This window comes from Dendropsophus ebraccatus, chromosome 8, assembly GCF_027789765.1.
Source record: "Dendropsophus ebraccatus isolate aDenEbr1 chromosome 8, aDenEbr1.pat, whole genome shotgun sequence".
Lineage (NCBI taxonomy): Eukaryota > Metazoa > Chordata > Amphibia > Anura > Hylidae > Dendropsophus > Dendropsophus ebraccatus.
Window position 1 is genome coordinate 31837343 of NC_091461.1, and position 24554 is coordinate 31861896.

Genomic DNA, 24554 nt, shown 5'->3' on the forward strand with positions numbered 1-24554 from the left:
ACTTATCATCTTGAAAGAACATTAGTGATTAATAAGACATAAGCTGACGATACACTTCCTCATTTGGAGAAATAAACCTTATTCTGCTACTCTACCAGTACATGTATATTATTGTGTAACATCACCACTAATAATCCAGGATTTATAAAGGAGAAACATTTGCAGGGGATTTTTTTGTTTTTTTGTATTCTGTATTTTACCTGGTTCCCAGAAGACGAGTCATTTCAGGGAAATAAGATAACCTCTATTACCCACAGAGAGGTCAATGACTGAACGTTTTGGATGTTAAATATACATCACATCCTTATCCATCAGTGACTCTGAGTTTATTGTTACCTTATTGTCACATTATGGTATTTTCAGTATCATCAGAGGCTGTTGACATCATCAGTTTATTGTTTCTAATATTTCCTACTCACAAGGCCATTTAGTGTTTCATGTCATGGTTTAATGTGTTTTTCTTTTCTTTTTTTATCTTCTTTGTAGCAAATTACTTTTTTTTTTTTTTAATTATATCAGGGTAACTGGTAATGGCAGATCAGTCTAGTCTATTCTTATGGAACATCCAATTACAGACTGGCTTCTTTTCTTAAGTAGTAAAAATTAATATAAAACAGGCAAAACCTTCGGCCCTCCAGCTGTTGCAAAACTACAATTCTACAATCGTGCCTTGACAGCCGAGGCATATGGGAATTGTAGTTTTGCAAAAGCTGGGGTGGCGAAGGTTCCCCATCCCTGATATAAAGCATGCATTTTACATACAATTGTCTCCTTGTACCAGACAGGGAAAAAAAATTCTACATCCTGGAAGCACAGATGGATATATGAAAGGTACCATGTGTCTCCTTAACCCAACAGCTATCTAACAAAGTCAGCTGTTCCCTTTAAGTTAAAATCATGATCCTAAAAAGAAGCCCACAAGGGCCCAGTTCACACTTTGCACTATGTTTACATACAGTTATGATGGCAGTATTATATAACTGCAAAAAAACAGCTGTAATTTATGATTTTTTACAGCAGTTCTTTCAACTATTTTAGCGGTCGGTTTTAAATTATGGATGTATTTTTGCCTTATTTTTAGTTTGTTACTTTCCATCCAGTGATTCATCTTTGTGAAGGAGCAATTTATTTCTGTAACTGTGTTACTGTGATCTGTTAGAAATGCGGCTGTTTTTTGTTGTTGTTGTTGTTTTACGGCTTACAAAATAAAAGCATGTTTGAACAGGTTAAAAAAAAAACAAGACAGGACGTAAATAAGGAGAATGTTCATAGTTTTAATGCCTACACTGAATTAAGGACATTCTTCTCTAGTGTGTGGACACTGATGGCTAATTCCCCATAAACTTCAATGGAACACATTATAACATTTAAAAAAATGGAGCTGGAGTTTTCACAAATTACAGTTGTATTTTAATTTTGTGGACATAGCTTAAAGCAATTTATACATTCACTTGGATTTGAACCAAAGACAGTTCATATAAGATCACGTATGAAGAAAAAAAAACCAATATGATCAGTGATCAGTATAATGTTAATATAAAATCCCACTTTATTTAGGAGACCAACAGGCAAAAGAGTCTGAAATTATTCCTGTGTTGCGATGTGCCTGAATACCTAAGATGACTTTTGTACTTTTCTTTGGAAGAATTTGAGTTCTTCTTCATATTTAAAGGGCAATTCCAGCAATTTTTTCTTTCTTTAAAATCAACTGGTGCCAGAGATTAGTAATTTACTTTATTAAAATATCTCAAGTCTTTCAGTACTTTTCAGCGGCGGTATGTCATAGACATAGACATAGGTTTGCAGGACATACAGCATCTGATAAGTACTAGAAGACTAGAGATTTCTTAATAGAAGTAAATTACAAATCTCTGGCACTTTCTGACACCAGTTGATTTGAAAGAAAAACATTTTTAAATACTCATACTTTAATAGGCTATGTTCACACGTTTTTTTAGCTCCATTTAAAATTACGTCCGTTATTTTTTATTTTATTTTTTTTTGTGCACTGAACCTGGAGGCACTGCAATTCCAGGTCAATGCCTGGAGACAGTGGCGTAGCTACCAGGGTCGCAGCGGTCGCCACTGCGACCCGGCCCGCTACGAGGGGGGGCCCGCGAGGGCCCCCCCTTGCCACTGCACTGCTCACCCCTTAAATTACTCTTGTGACCGCAAGCATTCATTTGCTTGCAGTCACAAGAGCGTGCTCGTCCGGGCCCCCAGCTGATGCGCGGCTGCCGGGGGTGTCCCGTCCTATCCCCAGCAGCGCGGCGCATCAGTGAGCTGCTTGGGGCCCTGACTTCCGGCACAGGAAGCGCACGTCAGAGACGCTTCCTGTGTCAGAAGTCCCATCCCTGGCGTACAGGGAGCTCACTGATGCGCCGCGCTGCCGGGGATAGGACGGGACACCCCCGGCAGCCGCGCATCAGCTGGGGACAGCGCCTGAAGAAGAAGAGGATCGCCGGGGGAGCGGATTGTCAGGTGAGTTTGTGTGTTTGTTTGTTTTTAAATACTGCTTAGCATAGAGGAAAGGGGGGGGGGCATTTATAATGGGGGGAAGAGAAGGGGGGGCATCTATAATGGGGGGAAGAGAAGGGGGGCATCTATAATGGGGGGAAGAGAAGGGGGGGCATCTATAATGGGGGGGAGAGAAGGGGGGGCATCTATAATGGGGGAAAGAGAACAGGGGGGCATCTATAATGGGGGGAGAGGGGGGGCATCTATAATGGGGGAGAGGGGGGTCATCTATAAGGGGGGAAAGAGGACAGGGGGCATCTATAATGGGGGGAGCATCTATAATGGGGGGAAGAGAAGGGGGGGCATCTGTAATGGGGGGGAAGAGAAGGGGGGCATCTATAATGGGGGAAAGAGAACAGGGGGGCATCTATAATGGGGGGAGAGGGGGGCATCTATAATGGGGAGAGGGGGAAATCTTTAAGGGGGGAAAGAGAACAGGGGGGCACCTATAATGGGGGGAGAGGGGGCATCTATAATGGGGGAGAGGGGGACATCTATAATGGGGGAAAGAGAACAGGGGGGCATCTATAATGGGGGGAGAGGGGGGCATCTATAATGGGGGAGAGGGGGACATCTATAAGGAGGGAAAGAGAACAGGGGGGCATCTATAATGGGGGAGAGGGGGGCATCTATAATGGGGGAGAGGGGGCATCTATAAGGGGGGAAAGAGAACAGGGGGACATCTATAATGGGGGAGGGGGGTATCTATAATGGGGGAGAGGGGGGCATCTATAAGGGGGGAAGAGAAGAGGGGGCATCTATAACGGGGGAGAGGGGGGCATCTATAATGGGGGGAGAAGAGGGGCCATCTTCAAGGGGGGGAGAGGGGGGCATCTATAATGGGGGGAGAGGGGGCATCTATAATGGGGGGAGAGGGGGGCATCTATAAGGGGGGGAGAAGAGGGGCCATCTTCAAGGGGGGGAGAGGTGGCCATCTATAAGGGGAGGGGGTATCTATAAAGGGGGGAGAAGAGGGGGCCATCTTCAAGGGGGGGGGAGTGGGGGCCATCTATAAGGGGAGGGGGGCATCTATAATGGGGGTAGAGGGGGTCATCTATAAGGGGAGGGGGGCATCTATAATGGGGGGGAGAGGGGGCATCTATAATGGGGGTAGAGGGGGTCATCTATAAGGGGAGGGGGTCATCTATAAGGGGAGGGGGAGAGGGGGCCATCTATAAGGGAAGGGGGGTGCAACATGCAGTGGGGGCCATCTATATATACTATACCTACTAAATGAGGGTGTAAAGGGGCCAATACAGATGTGCAGTGTGTATAGAGATGAGGGTGGTGTCAGAGTGAGGAGACTAATATGTCTGTCTGGCAGATTCTGTGGATTTGTGGCTCGGAGAAATTCTCATAACGGCCCAGGGCAGATGGAGAAGAAGATGAAAAGGAAAGAAATCCGATCAGAGAAGACGTCCCCTGTGAGTCACCTGATATATCTGCGCTGTAATGTATATGGTGTATACAACCTGTGTGGAGCTGCTTCCACCTCTATATGACTGGATGAGGTGATAGTGATCTGTGTACAGTGGATCTTATTCAGTAGCAGCAGTGGTGTTAGTCAGTATGTGGCGGTGTTAGTCGGTATGTGGCGGTGTTAGTCGGTATGTGGTGGTAATATTTGTTACTTGTTATCTGGTACTGTGTTTTATTGGTCTCAGTATACTGGTTTTGGTCAGTAACAATATGGTGGTGATGGTTGTGGTGTGGCGTTAATATTTGTCCCTTGTATACTTGTATTATTGGCAATATTGGTCTCAGTATACAGTAACAGTATGGCGGTAATATATATGGTGATAATATTTTCACTTCCTAGATGCTGGTGTTATTGGTAATATCTGTCTTGGAGTGTGTATATATATATATATATATATATATATTTACATACACACACATACACCTACCAGTAGCATCACTTGGTCGTGAAAGGGGGGGGGGGCCAAGTTGACCTCTTGCACCAGGGCCCAGGAGACGTTAGCTACGCCCCTGCCTGGAGAGGACAGAGCAAGCTTTTTTTCCATCTCCCTGTTCTCAAAATCCATTTAATATATGGTCCCCAGATAGGGGTCGTATCAGATATTAAACTGATAAGAACAGATAATACACTTGATCTTAGCCAAAAGGCCGAGAAGCGATACGTCCGTTATTTTGAGTCTAAAATAACGGACGTCATTTAGCTGTCTGGCCTCCCCTTGCAATGTGCAATGACGGCTGTTGTCACATTATTCTAGTTTGGTTACTAATTGGACTTTGGATGCGGCTTAATTGAAAAGTTCATTGAATTTAATAGTAAAAACAGAGAAGGAACGGTGACAAAAGAAAAACTGTGTAAACAACTAACAAAAAGCGTCCTTTGTTTGCAAAAGACGTCCGAAAATAATGATCACGTTCATTATTTTGACTTCCGCGGTAAAGACATCCGTTATTCAATACATTGTGTGCATTGGACGTCCGTCTTCCCATTGACTTCAATGCATTGTGAGCAGTCACTGACAGTGAAGGGTGGAGGATGCCCAAGCTCTAGCACTTTCACTTTGTGCTCTCACAATACATGTGCCATCAGTAATAGTGGGAGTGCTGAGGACAGGGGTGGCGCTGTTTTTGCAAGAAAGTAGCTGTGTTTTTTTACTAATCCTGGATAACCCCTTTTAAGTATTTTTTTTTAAATAGAAACATGAAAAATAAAAATCACAGAAATCCTTAAAAAATGTTTTAAAGGTGAACTATATGGATCGGCACTCTGAGAGCGGTGCAGTCCTCCAAATGGCCTTACCAGAGACACGATTACATTAAAACTGCACAGGAACACGTACACGAAAATGACACGTTATTCTACACAATTTCATTTTTTTTTATTCCACGGGTTCATCCACAAAAATAATTAAATATATTTTTGATGTTTTAGGGGAAAAAAAACCTATGTACAAGTCATACAGTATAAACAATCTGAGGTATGCAGTCTCTTAACATTTACAAAACATATATATATATATAAATTACATACATTATATACAATACAAAACAGCAGTAAACATCTCGGCTCCATCGTCATTTTAGAATCAGAACTTTGTACAAGTAACGATGAGAGTTTCGGAAAATGTTTGGGAATAGAAATACAAAGGGTCTCAGGGAAGTTGTGCAGTAATGTATGCTGGGGCATGCTGGGCCGTATAGTTTCCCAGCACTCAACCCAAAGCATGCCCCTTACCTGATATCTGGCAATAGCATAGTATTACCTGGTTACACTATTGTAAGTTTATTGTAGGTTTCTTACAAGAGATGAACCTAGGGTCTATAGCAGGGGTGTCACTCTGTACAATGCCCATCATGCCTGTAGCCAAAGCTTTAGCAGTTTGACACCTGTGCTCTATACTATGTATAGTTATCTAAGGCCTCATACACACAAGGCCCCTATGTGAGCTGTAGGCACTCTATGGTACTCCCATATGAAATCAGAAGCATATGGAGATACTGGATCATGTGCAGTTGTTATGGCTGCATCTGTACAAGTTATGTGGCCCCATGCAGGAGGCCTAAGGCTGGGTTCATATATATAAGTTTCATAATGATAAGTTTTTAATGCAAAAACTGACCTTAAAAGAGAAGTCATTTTTAAAATTCGGCAGGGGCCCACGGTGATTGGCCAGACAGGCCTGGGCAAGGGTTCCACAGCCGGCCCCGCTGCTCACAGCCCCTGCGGGCACGGGGAGAGGTAAGTTAGTACTTGTAATCAATTTACCCCCTGCCGGCTGCCACATTTTAAAAAACGCTGAACTTCTCCTTTAACCGATGCTGCAAGTAATGCAAAAAAGTTTTGAGCCAGATAGAAAAATGGACGTGTTCCCCCATCTGGGTCCTGGACCAGTTCAACATGTCAACTGGTAGTGAGAACAATAGGATTAGTCATGGCATCAGTTCCTTTGTTTTACTATTATGCAGGAGTCTGTAGGCACTTGATGGATATTTACAGATCATATATATTACAATCTTTAGTTAAAGGCTCAATCTGTCCAGGAACAGCGTCCGTAACATAAGAAATCAGTCTGTACACTGCAGCTAAGGCACCGTCTATGGCACTGCACCCTGGTTCTTACACTATGGTAAGACTTGAGCCTACAGAGTCCGGCTTCTGTTAAAGTGCAAGCTGAGCAGAACAAGGTCCTTCCTTACGGGACGTCAATGGGAACACTTGTAGAACCCTTTGTCCCCTTCGATGTCCACTTCTTCGTCAGAATCATCTGAGATGTCCGTGTCCATATTCTCCTGGGAATTGGGGGAGGGCGAACACTGAGACCCGTCCAGAGAAGAGTCTTTATTTTTCTGCTCAAGACTTAAGCAGTTTTCCTGACCCTCCTCGCAGTCGTTTTCTAGACTTTCGGTTTCTTCTTTCTTATTTCCCTGGGGGTTCTCCTAAAATAGAAAAGTCAGTTAGTATTTTACTAAACTGCAGCTTCCACTACCTGAAACCATACAAGCCCCCGAACAGCAGTGTTGTGATAGTGGAACATGCTGTAGCCATATTATTATCACAGTCATTCATCACATTGCACAACTGTCTGAAGATCATAGTTATTTATGTACCAGAGGAGTCATGGGGGATGGGGAGATGGCACTGAGAACCGGGCCCCTACAGATTCTAGGGCCACATATGGGAGCAGCAATGCTATATAGGAGAAGTCTGAAGGCACACCAATATAAATATGTTGCATACTTGTATAATGTATATATAGAAGACAATACAACCATCATTTTATTTAGTACTAATTTAAAAAGAAGCGAATTTAGAAGCGAACCCGAACATACTCAAAGTTCACTCACATCTACTGATATCCAAAGTTGCAGACTGTTTCTGCAATTAACTTCCCTATTGAAGTTAATTGGAAAAATACTTGCTACATAGTAACAGTTCCACTGTATAATATAACATGAAGACTTAAAATCCGCATCACGGGACAATTTACGTGTCGACTTTGTGACAATATTCTATTCAGCATGTCAACAAGATTTCTGCACACAAAGCTGATGTGTATCTACCCCACCTGAACAAACCTTATTGGCTTATACTTCTACGCATCTAGGTGCCTGCTAATCGGGTGGATGCCAGAGCCAGGTGAGTAAGGCAAGTATGATAGTGCCCCATATATATATATATATATATATATATATATATATGCCAATCACTGGCTCTGGAGTCACATATGTCTCCTCTGCATACGGTTCTCAACATGGTGAGAAATTATTGGGCACCAGTGGCACTAGTGGCACCAAGGATGTCATAGCAGTACTAGAACATATTAGGATTAGATCCCTGGTAGGTATCACCCGGATTTCCCTACAGATTTTGCAGGGAGTTTCTGCATAAATGTTCCTGTACTCTTACTGGTTAGAGTCGCTCTACGGCTCTGGTTTTGGTTGTCTAGGCATGATGGGAATTGTAGTTTTGCAACAGATGTTCTACACCCTGTTATGTGTGAGAATAGTTCACAACCAATATAGGAGCACTGTCATACAGGTTGGAAGCATCCTCAGTGACTATCATGGTCAGTGACATAGGGTGCACCAGGAGGATCATGTTATTGTCATTGATGGTGTTGTCTGGTGTAACAATATACTTATATATGAGCCCATTATGTTGTTCTACTACACTGAAGAAGGAAGGGGAAGGGTAATGAAATCTAATGGATGACACACTGGGATGTTATTTTTTTGGACTGGATTATAAACCGCACCCTAGGTAAGATAATAGACATAATAATTCCCATCATCTGATTTAGGTTTTTGTTTTTTTTTAGATTTCCCATAATAAAAAAAAATTATAGCTTTCCCTAGCACAAAGGACTAGTCCCCTAGAAGCCTTGCTCTATAGGGGTACATGTCATATATTACATACAGCTGCTATTTACAATCCACATGATATCACAACCATCATCTGATGCACAAAACATGAGTCTCCAGACAGTCCACAATGGAAAACAAATCCTACTACATTGGATACAACAGAGGGGAATGTTCAGCTAGACAAATGCTTATTTTTTAGTAAGAAACTGAAGATTTTTTTCCCACAATGTGAATATAGGTAAAAAGTACTAAGTAATTATAAAAAGGTTCTGGAGTCAATAAATATAGTTATAACCATTCTCGGAAGTATACAGTAATTGTTTCAACACATTTTGAAGAACTATGTTTAGTTTGAATGGATGAGCAAAAATATCATCATACTTTTTGTAGACTGCAGGAGAGAGAGAGAAGGAGAGAAAGATAGAGAGAGAGAGAGAGAGAGAAGGAGAGAGAGAGAGAGCGATAGATAGATAGATAGATAGATAGAAGATATATAGATAGATAGATAGATAGATAATAGATAGATAGATAGATAGATAGATAGATAGATAGATAGATAGATAATAGATAGATAGATAGATAGGAGATAGATAGATAGATAGATAGAAGATATATAGATAGATAATAGATAGATAGATAGATAGATAGATAGATAGATAGATAGATAGACGATAGATAGATAGATAGATAGATAGATAGATAGATAGATAGATAAATAGATAGATAGATAGATAGGAGATAGATAGGAGATAGATAGATAGATAGATAGATAGATAGATAGATAGATAGAAGATATATAGATAGATAATAGATAGATAGATAGATAGATAGATAATAGATAGATAGATAGATAGATAGATAGATAGATAGATAGATAGATAGATAGGAGATAGATACATAGATGATAGATATTGATAAATAATTTGTAGACATATTGACAGATAAGATATAAACGAACCATATATAGATAGATAGATAGATAGATAGATAGAAGATATATAGATAGATAGATAGATAGATAGATAGATAGATAGATAGATAGGAGATAGATAGATAGATAGATAGATAGATAGATAGATAGAAGATATATAGATAGATAGATAATAGATAGATAGATAGATAGATAGATAGATAGATAGGAGATAGATAGATAATTGATTGATTGATTGATAGATAGATAGATAGATAGATAGATAGATAGATAGATAGGAGATAGATAGAAGATAGATAGATAGATAGATAGATAGATAGATAGATAGAAGATAGATAGATAGATAGATAGATAGATAGATAGATAGAAGATAGATAGATAATAGATAGGAGATAGATAGATAGATAGATAGATAGATAGATAGATAGATAGATAGATAGAAGATAGATAGATAGATAATAGATAGGAGATAGATAGATAGATAGATAGATAGATAGATAGGAGATAGATAGATAGATTGATAGATTGATAGATAGAAGATAGATAGATAGATAGATAGATAGATAGATAGATAGATAGGAGATAGATAGATAGATAGGAGGGAGATAGATAGATAGATAGATAGATAGATAGATAGATAGATAGATAGATAGATAGGAGGGAGATAGATAGATAGATAGATAGATAGATAGATATTGAGATATGACAGAGAGAGAGAGAGAGAGAGAGAGATAAATAGGGAATGCTGGGGCTTCTAGTTCAATAGCCATGAGTAATCCCCCAGGGTCTAGACAGGCTATTAGCACAGTACATATACAGTCTATATTGAGTGTTGCCAGTCCCAGCAGGGTTCCTGTGCAGGCCAGTAATAGAGGATTAGCGTGCACGGGGTGACTGGCAGGAGCTGTACATAACAATGACAGGCTGTGGCCGTGCTCTGCGCTATCTCTGCTCCTCTCTCCAGGCTTCTAGTATTGCAGCCGCCTGAGCGCCCCCTGTATTTACCTTCCTAATCATCCTGGAGAGCTTACACATCACACAAATGACTTGGGCACACAGCAGCTAAATGGCCCTGATCACATTAGCAGATAACCGCATTACCATCAGCCGCTCCATGGAGACACAAGCATTTACCTGCTTCAGCCGGCGCCATTTGGCTCTTCTGTTCTGAAACCAAGTTTTCACCTGTACATGAGAAAGCAGCATAGTGTCACTCACCACATAGACACACCATTATTATTATTATTATTATTATTATTATTATTATTATTATTATTATTATTATTATTATTATTATTATTATTATTTCAGAAATAGTATATGATTTCTTTTAATATTATTGTTAATATCATCATCATCATCATCATCATTAGTATTAGGATTTATTTAATCAGAAGTAGTATACCATTTCTATTATTATTATTATTATCATCATCATCATCATCATCATCATCATCAATCATTATTATTATTATTAGGATTTATTTAATCAGAAGTAGTATATCATTTCTATTATGAATATTATTATTTATATAATGGTCATTATGATGTCATGTTTATTTATTTATCAATATGCAATGTATTATTATTATTATTATTATTTCAGAAGTAGTATATAATTTCTTTTAATATTATTGTTATTATCATCATCATCATCATCATCATTAGTATTAGGATTTATTTCATCAGAAGTAGTATATCATTTCTATTATTGTTATTATTATTAGGATTTATTTCATCAGAAGTAGTATACCATTTCTATTATTATTATTATCATCATCATCATCATCATCATCATCATCATCATCAATCATTATTATTATTATTAGGATTTATTTAATCAGAAGTAGTATATCATTTCTATTATGATTATTATTATTTATATAATGGCCATTATGATGTCATGTTTATTTATTTATCAATATGCAATGTATTATTATTATTATTATTATTATTATTACCTATATATTAGTATCATTAGTAATACTAAATTATTACATAGTAATTTTAATAATATTTATACGATAATGATGATGATATAATAATAATAATAATAATAACAACAACAAGAATTATTGTATTATTATTATTATTATTACTACTACTACAAGTAGTATATCAGTTGTTTAGTTATTATTATTATTATTATTATTATTATTATTATTATTGTTATTGTTACTACAAGTAGTATATCAGTTGTTTTAGCTATTATTAGTTAGTATTGTGTTATAGTTATCAGTTTTTCATGTTTATTATCCTTATTCTTAGGAATAGGATCAGTAGTATTAAATCTACTTCTATGGTTACTATTACCATTCTTGTATTCTGTCCTACTTTGTAATTGGTGTTAATAGTTTCATTGTCATTTTTAAGTGACACATTTTAATTTCTACTAATAATATAATATTGATGGTTCTCAGGATAAATTCTTTATTATAGTAATAATGAATATAGTAACATGATGATTATGAGGACCTATTGCAGATAACGCAGCATGTGTACTAGTATCGCTGACCATGAATGTTCTGCGATAGTTTCCAGTGATAACTTTGTATTGTTCTGTAATCCCTGCAGCTTGTCAGGTTAGTAAGACTGGACAGGATCCCTTGGAGCACTCACCTGTCTCTCGCTCAGCTGCAGCATCTTGGCCAGTCTTTTCCTTTCTGGGGGAGATAAATATTTCTGCGTCTCGAACTTTTTCTCCAACTCAATTGTCTGATCGTTCGAGAACCGCACTTGCCCCCCTTTCCTTTTGTGAAGGGGTCGCTGTATGAATGGGCTCCAAAGGAGAGGTTTCCCTGCAAGACACATAATACACATACTAAAGATTATATAGGAGATAGGGAGAGAGATGGATAGATAGATAGATAGATAGATAGATAGATAGATGATTGATTGATTGATTTATTGGTTGATTTATAGATAATTCTAATATAAAGACATACTGATAGATTATATGAAAAGGTAGATGATAGATAGATAGATAGATAGATAGATAGATAATAGATAGGAGATAGATAGATGATAGATAGATAGATAGATAGATAGATAGATAGATAGATAGATAGATAGATAGATAGAAGGATAGATAGGAGATAGATAGATAGGAGATAGATAGATAGATAGATAGATAGATAGATAGATAGATAGGAGATAGATAATAGATAGGAGATAGATAGATAGGAGATAGATAGATAGTTGGATGCATGAAGATGTGATTGTTATATTTCATCTATGAGTGATGGGATTCTGTATAGAATATATACTGGATATAACTTGTCCCCTATTTCCTGCAGACTAGCCCAGGGTCTGTGAATTAGTAGGGGTATATAGTGTGTGCCCAGTCCCCTATGTAACCTATCTGTATTACTGGGGGGGTATACAGTGTGTGCCCAGTCCCCTATGTAACCTATCTGTATTAGTGGGGGGTATACAGTGTGTGCCCAGTCCCCTATGTAACCTATCTGTATTAGTGGGGGGTATACAGTGTGTGCCCAGTCCCCTATGTAACCTATCTGTATTAGTGGGGGGGGTATACAGTGTGTGCCCAGTCCCTTATGTAACCTATCTGTATTAGTGGGGGGGGTATACAGTGTGTGCCCAGTCCCTTATGTAACCTATCTGTATTAGTGGGGGGGGTATACAGTGTGTGCCCAGTCCCTTATGTAACCTATCTGTATTAGTAGGGGGTATACAGTGTGTGCCCAGTCCCTTATGTAACCTATCTGTATTAGTAGGGGTATACAGTGTGTGCCCAGTCCCCTATGTAACCTATCTCTATTAGTGGGGGGTATACAGTGTGTGCCCAGTCCCCTATGTAACCTATCTGTATTAGTAGGGGTATACAGTGTGTGCCCAGTCCCCTATGTAACCTATCTCTATTAGTGGGGGATATACAGTGTATGCCCAGTCCCCTATGTAACCTATCTGTATTAGTAGGGGGTATACAGTGTGTGCCCAGTCCCCTATGTAACCTATCTGTATTAGTGGGGGGTATACAGTGTGTGCCTAGTCCCTTATGTAACCTATCTGTATTAGTAGGTGGTATACAGTGTGTGCCCAGTCCCCTATGTAACCTATCTGTATTAGTAGGGGGTATACAGTGTGTGCCCAGTCCCCTATGTAACCTATCTGTATTAGTAGGGGGTATACAGTGTGTGCCCAGTCCCCTATGTAACCTATCTGTATTAGTGGGGGGTATACAGTGTGTGCCCAGTCCCCTATGTAACCTATCTGTATTAGTGGGGGGTATACAGTGTGTGCCCAGTCCCCTATGTAACCTATCTGTATTAGTGGGGGGTATACAGTGTGTGCCCAGTCCCCTATGTAACCTATCTGTATTAGTAGGGGGTATACAGTGTGTGCCCAGTCCCCTATGTAACCTATCTGTATTAGTAGGGGGTATACAGTGTGTGCCCAGTCCCCTATGTAACCTATCTGTATTAGTGGGGGGTATACAGTGTGTGCCCAGTCCCCTATGTAACCTATCTGTATTAGTGGGGGGTATACAGTGTGTGCCCAGTCCCCTATGTAACCTATCTGTATTAGTGGGGGGTTTACAGTGTGTGCCCAGTCCCCTATGTAACCTATCTGTATTAGTGGGGGGTATACAGTGTGTGCCCAGTCCCCTATGTAACCTATCTGTATTACTGGGGGGTATACAGTGTGTGCCCAGTCCCCTATGTAACCTATCTGTATTAGTAGGGGTATACAGTGTGTGCCCAGTCCCCTATGTAACCTATCTGTATTAGTGGGGGGTATACAGTGTGTGCCCAGTCCCCTATGTAACCTATCTGTATTACTGGGGGGTATACAGTGTGTGCCCAGTCCCCTATGTAACCTATCTGTATTAGTGGGGGGTATACAGTGTGTGCCCAGTCCCCTATGTAACCTATCTGTATTACTGGGGTGTATACAGTGTGTGCCCAGTCCCCTATGTAACCTATCTGTATTAGTGGGGGGTATACAGTGTGTGTAACCCTGAGTAGCTGCAGGTCAGTGTATATGATGGGGATGTCCACACTTCCTGTGCTTCCTCTTTGGTTGTATCTCTATATACCAGGCTCTGCTGCCTTCCTCCTCCTCATCTACAGAGACCAGCAGTAAGCAGATGTTTCATCACTCTTACATATGAGAAGAGGAGTGATGAGAACAGCTATGAATATGTCAGACTGCATTCAGGTCACATCAATAACCGCAGCTTCCTTCATCATTCCAAAATACATGCACATCTAATGCCTGAAACCATGGCCATCAATGGTGGGGTGCGATGCTCTGTCTATAGGTGACCTATTGTATGTACTGGATGGCACTGATTAATGGTGGGGTGCAATGCTCTGTCTCTAGGTGACCTATTGTATATACTGTATGGCACTGATTAATGGTGGGGTGCAATGCTCTGTCTCTAGGTGACCTATTGTATATACTGTATGGCACTGATTAATGGTGGGGTGCAATGCTCTGTCTCTAGGTGACCTATTGTATATACTGTATGGCACTGATTAATGGTGGGGTGCAATGCTCTGTCTCTAGGTGACCTATTGTATGTACTGGATGGCACTGATCAATGGTGGGGTGTAATGCTCTGTCTCTAGGTGACCTATTGTATATACTGTATGGCACTGATTAATGGTGGGGTGCAATGCTCTGTCTCTAGGTGACCTATTGCATGTACTGGATAACACTGATCAATGGTGGGGTGCAATGCTCTGTCTCTAGGTGACCTATTGCATGTACTGGATGGCACTGATTAATGGTGGGGTGCAATGCTCTGTCTCTAGGTGACCTATTGCATGTACTATGTGGCACTGTTTAATGTTCTGTGTATATGATAACCATTGACTGTGTGAAAAGAATAGCCCATGCCTTCCTTATGTGCCTATGTTTAGTATTCCATAAGTGATATGTTTCCTTTCCTATGTGACACTATATAATATAGGCTTTACCCATAGGATAACCATTGCTTGCACTGTGTAGCACTGCTCAGTATTATAGTGCAATGCTCTATCCCAGGGGTAGGGAACCTTGGCTAAAGCTTTGGCTGCTCAGGCATGATGGGAGTTGTAGTTTTGCAACAGCTGGAGGGCCATTGTTCCCTACCCCTGCTCTATCCAGACGTCTTTCATGTACAATGTGACTATAGTGGTGTAATGCTATCCCTACAGGATAACCCTTGCTTGAACCATGTGGAGCTGTAGCTGCCCTGATGCAATGGTCTTTCAAAAGGACATCCCTAGCTTGCTCTGTTTGGCTCTGTTTATTGTTGTGGGGCAATGCTCTGCAGTCTACCCCTAAACTGCCCTCTGTGGTGCAATGCTCTGCAGCCTAGCCCTAGCCTGCCCTCTGTGGTGCAATGCTCTGCAGCTTACCCTAAGGGCCCTATTACACCAACAGATTATCTGACAGATTTTTTTGGAGCCAAAGCCAGGAATCGACAATAAACAGATAAACAGGTAACAAAGGAAAGACTGAGATTCCTTGTCCATTCCTGGCGTTGGCTTACAAATGTCTGTCAGATAATCTGTTGGTGTAATAGGGCCTTTAGCCAGCCTTTTGTGGTGCAATGCTCTGCAGCCTAGCCCTAGCCTGCCCTCTGTGATGCAATGCTCTGCAGTCTACCCCTAGCCAGCCCTATGTGGTGCAATGCTCTGCAGTCTACCCCTAGCCAGCCCTCTGTGATGCAATGCTCTGAAGTCTACCCCTAGCCAGCCCGATGTGGTGCAATGCTCTGCAGTCTACCCCTAGCCTGCCCTCTGTGATGCAATGCTCTGCAGTCTACCCCTAGCCAGCCCGATGTGGTGCAATGCTCTGCAGTCTACCCCTAGCCTGCCCTCTATGATGCAATGCTCTGCAGCCTAGCCCTAGCCTGCCCTCTGTGATGCAATGCTCTGCAGTCTACCCCTAGCCAGCCCTATGTGGTGCAATGCTCTGCAGTCTACCTCTAGCCAGCCCTCTGTGGTGCAATGCTCTGTAGTCTACCCCTAGCCTGCCCTCTATGGTGCAATTCTCTGCAGTCTACCCCTAGCCAGCCCTCTGTGATGCAATGCTCTGCAGCCTAGCCCTAGCCTGCCCTCTGTAGTGCAGTGCTCTGCAGCGTACCCCTAGCCTTCCCTCTGTGGTGCAAGGCTCTGCAGCCTAGCCCTAGCCTGCCCTCTGTGGTGCAATGCTCTGCAGCCTAACCCACAGCCAGCCCTCTGTGGTGAGATGCTCTGCAGCCTAGCCCTAGCCTGCCCTCTGTGGTGCAATGCTCTGCTTGCGTCAGTTAGTGCTCTGCCCTTAGAATAATAGGAAGCCGGTGGTTATTTTAGCCCCTGCAGAGTCTCATCCCACACAGAGGAAATGAACAATATCAGAAAAACGGATCCTGGTTATCAGAGGCCGAGTGTTTCCTGAATACGTCTGTATTGAGGATGTCGATAAAATAATCACCAGTGCGCACAATTCCGAGGAAGAGGAGGCAGGAAAACGCTAACAGCTCCGGGGCCAGATTTACTGCTATCCAGAGCTCAAGGCTTCCTGTATGGAGGAAGGGGCAGCTGCCAGACACTGCAGGGACCCCCCGGGGACCGGACACTATACACCAGCACCCCTGCCAGACACTGCAGGGACCCCCCCAGGGACCGGACACTATACACCAGCACCCCCTGCCAGACACTGCAGGGACCCCCTCCTCCCCAGGGACCGGACACTATACACCAGCACCCCTGCCAGACACTGCAGGGACCCCCTCCTCCCCAGGGACCGGACACTATACACCAGCACCCCCTGCCAGACACTGCAGGGACCCCCCGGGGACCGGACACTATACACCAGCACCCCTGCCAGACACTGCAGGGACCCCCCGGGGACCGGACACTATACACCAGCACCCCTGCCAGACACTGCAGGGACCCCCTCCTCCCCAGGGACCGGACACTATACACCAGAACCCCCTGCCAGACACTGCAGGGACCCCCTCCTCCCCAGGGACCGGACACTATACACCAGCACCCCTGCCAGACACTGCAGGGACCCCCCCAGGGACCGGACACTATACACCAGCACCCCCTGCCAGACACTGCAGGGACCCCCCCAGGGACCGGACACTATACACCAGCACCCCTGCCAGACACTGCAGGGACCCCCTCCTCCCCAGGGACCGGACACTATACACCAGAACCCCCTGCCAGACACTGCAGGGACCCCCCAGGGACCGGACACTATACACCAGCACCCCCTGCCAGACACTGCAGGGACCCCCCCAGGGACCGGACACTATACACCAGCACCCCCTGCCAGACACTGCAGGGACCCCCCCAGGGACCGGACACTATACACCAGCATCCCCTGCCAGACACTGCAGGGACCCCCCCAGGGACCGGACACTATACACCAGCACCCCTGCCAGACACTGCAGGGACCCCCTCCTCCCCAGGGACCGGACACTATACACCAGAACCCCCTGCCAGACACTGCAGGGACCCCCCAGGGACCGGACACTATACACCAGCACCCCCTGCCAGACACTGCAGGGACCCCCCCAGGGACCGGACACTATACACCAGCACCCCCTGCCAGACACTGCAGGGACCCCCCCAGGGACCGGACACTATACACCAGCATCCCCTGCCACAGCTGCCAGACACTGCAGGGACCCCCCCAGGGACCGGACACTATACACCAGCACCCCTGCCAGACACTGCAGGGACCCCCCCCAGGGACCGGACACTATACACCAGCACCCCTGCCAGACACTGCAGGGACCCCCTCCTCCCCAGGGACCGGACACTATACACCAGCATCCCCTGCCAGACACTGCAGGGACCCCCCCAGGGACCGGACACTATACACCAGCATCCCCTGCCAGACACTGCAGGGACCCCCCCAGGGACCGGACACTATACACCAGCACCCCCTGCCAGACACTGCAGGGACCCCCCCAGGGACCGGACACTATACACCAGCACCCCCTGCCAGACACTGCAGGGACCCCCCCAGGGACCGGACACTATACACCAGCATCCCCTGCCAGACACTGCAGGGACCCCCCCAGGGACCGGACACTATACACCAGCACCCCTGCCAGACACTGCAGGGACCCCCCCCAGGGACCGGACACTATACACCAGCACCCCCTGCCAGACACTGCAGGGACCCCCTCCTCCCCAGGGACCGGACACTATACACCAGCACCCCTGCCAGACACTGCAGGGACCCCCTCCTCCCCAGGGACCGGACACTATACACCAGCATCCCCTGCCACCGCTGCCAGACACTGCATTAATACTCATTAATATGAGATACTTTTCTGTTATATACTATAGCTGTTATCTACTTTACTGTATTGTACTATAACTTTATATACTATGACTTATTATTATATACTATGGCTGTTATATACTTTACTGTAATATACTATGACTTATATACTATGGCTGTAATATACTATGGCTGTTATATACTTTACTGTAATATACTATGACTTATATACTATGGCTGTAATATACTATGGCTGTTATACACTAGGACTGTTATATACTATGGCTGTTATACACTAGGACTGTTATATACTATGGCTGTAATATACTATGACTGTTATATACTATGGCTGTAATATACTATGGCTGTAATATACTAGGACTGTTATATACTAGGACTGTTATATACTATGGCTGTAATATACTATGGCTGTAATATACTATGGCTGTTATACACTAGGACTGTTATATACTATGGCTGTAATATACTATGACTGTTATATACTAGGACTGTTATATACTATGGCTGTAATATACTATGACTGTTATATACTATGGCTGTAATATACTATGGCTGTAATATACTAGGACTGTTATATACTATGGCTGTAATATACTATGGCTGTAATATACTATGGCTGTTATACACTAGGACTGTTATATACTATGGCTGTAATATACTATGACTGTTATATACTAGGACTGTTATATACTATGGCTGTAATATACTATGACTGTTATATACTATGGCTGTAATATACTATGGCTGTAATATACTAGGACTGTTATATACTAGGATTGTTATATACTATGGCTGTAATATACTATGGCTGTAATATACTATGGCTGTTATATACTATGGCTGTAATATACTATGACTGTTATATACTAGGACTGTTATATACTATGGCTGTAATATACTATGACTGTTATATACTATGGCTGTAATATACTATGGCTGTAATATACTAGGACTGTTATATACTAGGATTGTTATATACTATGGCTGTAATATACTATGGCTGTTATATACTATGGCTGTAATATACTATGACTGTTATATACTAGGACTGTTATATACTATGGCTGTAATATACTATGGCTGTTATATACTATGGCTGTAATATACTATGACTGTTATATACTAGGACTGTTATATACTATGACTGTAATATACTATGACTGTAATATACTATGACTGTTATATACTAGGACTGTTATATACTATGGCTGTAATATACTATGACTGTTATATACTATGGCTGTAATATACTATGGCTGTAATATACTAGGACTGTTATATACTAGGACTGTATGGGTGACGGCTGGACACCCCTCTGCAGCAGGTCTGGTACACCTTTGCCCTGGGGATATACTGCCTGGTTGTGATGTAACAATCAGTTTGTCACCACAGACGAATCAGTGATTGTTCCAGTAATTCGGATTATTGGGAGTATCTGGTACATATGATAGGGAAATTATATGGTGCATACGAGGAAGAAATAGATAGAAAATATAAAAATAGATGGAGAGATGAAAAAATGGTAGACACAACGATAGACAGATAGATAGATAGATAGATAGATAGATAGATGGATGGATGGATGGATGGATGGATGGATGGATGGATGGATGGATGGATGGATAGATAGATAGATAGATAGATAGATAGATAGATAGATAGATAGATAGATAGATAGATAGATAGGAGATAGATAGATAGATAGATAGATAGGAGATAGATAGATAGATAGATAGATAGATAGGAGATAGATAGATAGATAGATAGATAGATAGATAGATAGATAGATAGATAGATAGGAGATAGATAGATGATAGATAGATAGGAGATAGATAGATAGATAGATAGATAGATAGATAGATAGATAGATAGATAGATAGATAGATAGGAGATAGATAGATAGGAGATAGATAGATAGACAGACAGACAGACAGACAGACAGACAGATAGATAGATAGATAGATAGATAGGAGATAGATAGATAGATAGATAGATAGATAGATAGATGATAGATAGATAGATAGATAGATAGATAGATAGATAGATAGGAGATAGATAGATAGATAGATAGATAGATAGATAGATAGGAGATAGATAGGAGATAGATAGGAGATAGATAGATAGATAGATAGATAGATAGATAGATAGGAGATAGATAGATAGATAGATAGATAGATAGATAGATAGATGATAGATAGATAGATAGATAGATAGATAGATAGATAGATAGATAGGACATAGATAGATATAGGAAAAATACTCAGCAGCACTCGAACGTATGTGAAAAAAACGTGAGGAAATTTATTTCATAAAGTGATAATTCACAGCAACAAGGTGAAAAAAACACGACGTTTCGGCGTACCTTACGCCATTTTTAAGTGCAATGGCGTAAGGTACGCCGAAACGTCGTGTTTTTTTCACCTTGTTGCTGTGAATTATCACTTTATGTAATAAATTGCCTGACGTTTTTTTCACATACGTTCGAGTGCTGCAGAGTATTTTTCCTATAGCTGACTCTGGTCCTTGGTCTGGGACTTGTCTGCTGGCACCCACCTCTCAGTTCTACTATTGGTGCTGCTCATATTGCCATAGATAGATAGATAGATAGATAGATAGATAGATAGATAGGAGATAGATAGATAGATGATAGATAGATAGATAGATAGATAGATAGATAGATAGATAGATAGGAGATAGATAGATAGATAGATAGATAGATAGATAGATAGATGATAGATAGATAGATAGATAGATGATAAATAAATAAATAAATAAATAAATGGATAAATAGATAATAGATAGATAGATAATAAATAGATAGCAAAGATAGGAGATAGATAAATGACAGATAATAGATATATAATATATATATATATATATATATATATATATATATATATATATATAATAGATAGATAATAAATAAATAAACAGATAATAGATAGATAATTGTATAGATAGATAGATAGATAGATAGATAGATAGATAGATAGATAGATAGATAGGAGATATAGATAGATAGATAGAATGTGCACTGTTTGGAATCCCTCATTGCACAGAGCAGTTTCTGAGCCAAATCCAGGAGTAGATTCCAAATAAATGGGAAATATCAGGATTTGTACATTTTCCTGGAAATCTTGTCTGAATAACGGCATAAAAACTCCACCTGATATTATATGACAAGCTGCCTATTAGTTTCCAGCCTATAAAGCGGCTATACAAGAGTCAGGTGTGCCACCCACAGAATGGGCATTAATGTGGCATACATCGCAAGACATTGACCTATACACATCGATCATCCATTAATTATCAGCAATAATCATCTAGATAGATCTCCTCAGCAGCCAGATGAGAATATAACAATCCTCCCCTCATCCAGTGTTACCTGACCTGCGACTTTCAGCTGCTGCAAAACTATAACTCCCATCATGCACCCTGCACTCTGCATGATGGGAGTAGCTTGTCTCTCGTTAGAGAGCTATGGGTTGGGGGACACTGTAATAATGTTTGATTATCAAGCGGTTTCATTTACAGGAAAAGAGAAAGATGCCAAAAATATTCAGAAATAATCGGAACAATGCCCATTGTTATATTCTTTGTTTCGATTATAATAGATTAAGGATATTTGTCGCAGATCGATAACGAATCTAACGTATTTTCAAATAAATTCTGAATAAACAGACCGTTAAATTCTAAACAGCCGTTTCCGTTGTAAAATTCGCACAATCATGATCGGTAACGATTGCCCAACTGTCACTTAAAGGGGCAGCGGCTGCATTTAATAGTATGTCAGATGTCTTCCTCCCTCTCAGGGTGAATCTGGTTTATTTGCTGTCTCTTATTCCCGTGAAGCTCTGCGGTTACTTTGACTTCAAACTAGGTCTGAGACAGTCAGACAATCACGACAGCCGCAAAAAGATTTCGATTCTTTCTACTGCAGATATACAAGAACAAAGCTTCAAGGGAGAAACATCAGGAGGAAGAAGAGAACAGAGCAGCAGTAGCTGTGTGCAAAGCATGGTATTATAGGGGTGGAGGTGCCCAATACCAGTGTACAGGGGTGGAGGTGCCCAATACCACTGTACAAGGGTGGAGGTGCCCAATACCAGTGTACAGGGGTGGAGGTGCCCAATACCAGTGTACAGGGGTGGAGGTGCCCAATACCAGTGTACAGGGGTGGAGGTGCCCAATACCAGTGCACAGGGGTGGAGGTGCCCAATACCAGTGTACAGGGGTGGAGGTGCCCAATACCAGTGCACAGGGGTGGAGGTGCCCAATACCAGTGCACAGGGGTGGAGGTGCCCAATACTAGTGTACAAGGGTGGAGGTGCCCAATACCAGTGTACAGGGGTGGAGGTGCCCACTGTACAAGGGTGGTGCCCAATACCACTGTACAAGGGTGGAGGTGCCCAATACCAGTGTACAGGGGTGGAGGTGCCCAATACTAGTGTACAGGGGTGGAGGTGCCAAATATCAGTGTACAGGGGTGGAGGTGCCCAATACCAGTGCACAGGGGTGGAGGTGCCCAATACCAGTGCACAGGGGTGGAGGTGCCCAACAGCAGTGCACAGGGGTGGAGGTGTTCAATACCAGTGCACAGGGGTGGAGGTGCCCAATACCAGTGTACAAGGGTGGAGGTGCACAACAGCAGTGCACAGGGGTAAAGGTTCCCAACACCAGTGCACAGAGGTGGAGGTTCCCTATACCAGTGCACAGAGGTGGAGGTTCCCAATACCAATGCACAGAGGTGGAGGTTCCTAATACCAGTGCACAGAGGTGGAGGTTCCCAATACCAGTGCACAGGGGTGGAGGTGCCCAACAGCAGTGCACAGAGGTGGAGGTTCCTAATACCAGTGCACAGAGGTGGAGGTTCCCAATACCAGTGCACAGAGGTGGAGGTTCCCAACAGCAGTGCACAGAGGTGGAGGTTCCCAATACCAGTGCACAGAGGTGGAGGTTCCCAATACCAATGCACAGAGGTGGAGGTGCCAGTCACAACTAGATAGAGATATATGGAATTCCTGGCACCAACCTCGAAGAACAGGTCTACCCATTCTATTTACCAGTCTGGCTGATAACAGAGAGTAATAGAGTGCCCAGAACATCTGATCCATGACAATCACATGCCTGCTGCCACCCAGTAACTTACCCAGGGAGTCGTGTCGGATCAGGGCATGGGCATATTCACTCATCGGTCTGGAGAAGTGGTAGAGGGGGCTCTGGAAGCTGCCAGTGCCATAGGAGGCTGCCAGGGCTGCTGGGTGGGTAAATGCCGCGTGGATCGGGGTGGGCTCGTAGACCGGAGTCCGGTAAGTGGTCACCAGGCTGGTGAATGAGGAGTTCGGAGATGGCAGAGTCGGGGTGGGCACGGCTGGGGTGCCCGGAGGAGCTGCATTCCTGCCCAGGATATCATCGATGTAGAAAGGTGTCGGGTGGACGGGCTGCAGTGGGGTGGGGGCATAGAGGGGCACACTGAGCCCCATGCCAGAGGAGGCCAGTCCCATGCCAGAGGAGGCTGAGTGCTGCTGGTACTGCATGACGGCTCCCCACTGCTGCTACAATCCCTGGCTGAGGGCTAATCCACAGAGGTGCTGCCCTCCTAGCAAGCCAGGCTGCGTGGGAATGGCACAGTCCGCGAGTGTCCTGCACAGTGACATCCAGCCGGCCCCATATCAGCCAAACACGGGAGACTGATGGCAGAGGGCGGGGCCAGTGTGCGGCCTCACACTTCCTGCCCTCTCCCTTCCTGCTTCTGATTGGAGGAGAGAGTGGAGGACGCCCCGCCCTGACACATACTCACCCTGTAAGGAGACCCCATGGGGGGGCCAATCACAGGCCGGGGGCCAATCACAGGCTGGGAACTAGCTGTAAGAATCTCAGGCTGCAGGCGACATCAATGCTCCTGGCTCACCTAGTGTATACAGCCACCATGCACTCTAATACAATGGATATAGATCTGTATATATGTATAGGCCAATATTAGTAATAAGCTGCTATGTATAAGAGA

General features: G+C 42.9%; 1 protein-coding gene and 1 pseudogene across 1 annotated transcript; both read right to left on the minus strand.

Annotated features, from left to right (window-relative positions):
• Positions 1-4477: 4477 nt before the first annotated feature.
• LOC138800226 (U2 spliceosomal RNA) lies at positions 4478-4656 on the minus strand (annotated as a pseudogene).
• Positions 4657-5346: 690 nt separating this feature from the next.
• On the minus strand, positions 5347-24218 carry HHEX (hematopoietically expressed homeobox). Its single transcript, XM_069978998.1, has 4 exons — positions 23697-24218; positions 11909-12087; positions 10424-10474; positions 5347-6930 (listed from the first exon to the last, which is right to left on the minus strand). The coding sequence occupies exons 1-4, from the start codon at positions 24082-24084 to the stop codon at positions 6697-6699; spliced, it is 852 nt and encodes a 283-aa protein (XP_069835099.1). The 5' UTR covers positions 24085-24218; the 3' UTR covers positions 5347-6696.
• Positions 24219-24554: the final 336 nt, after the last annotated feature.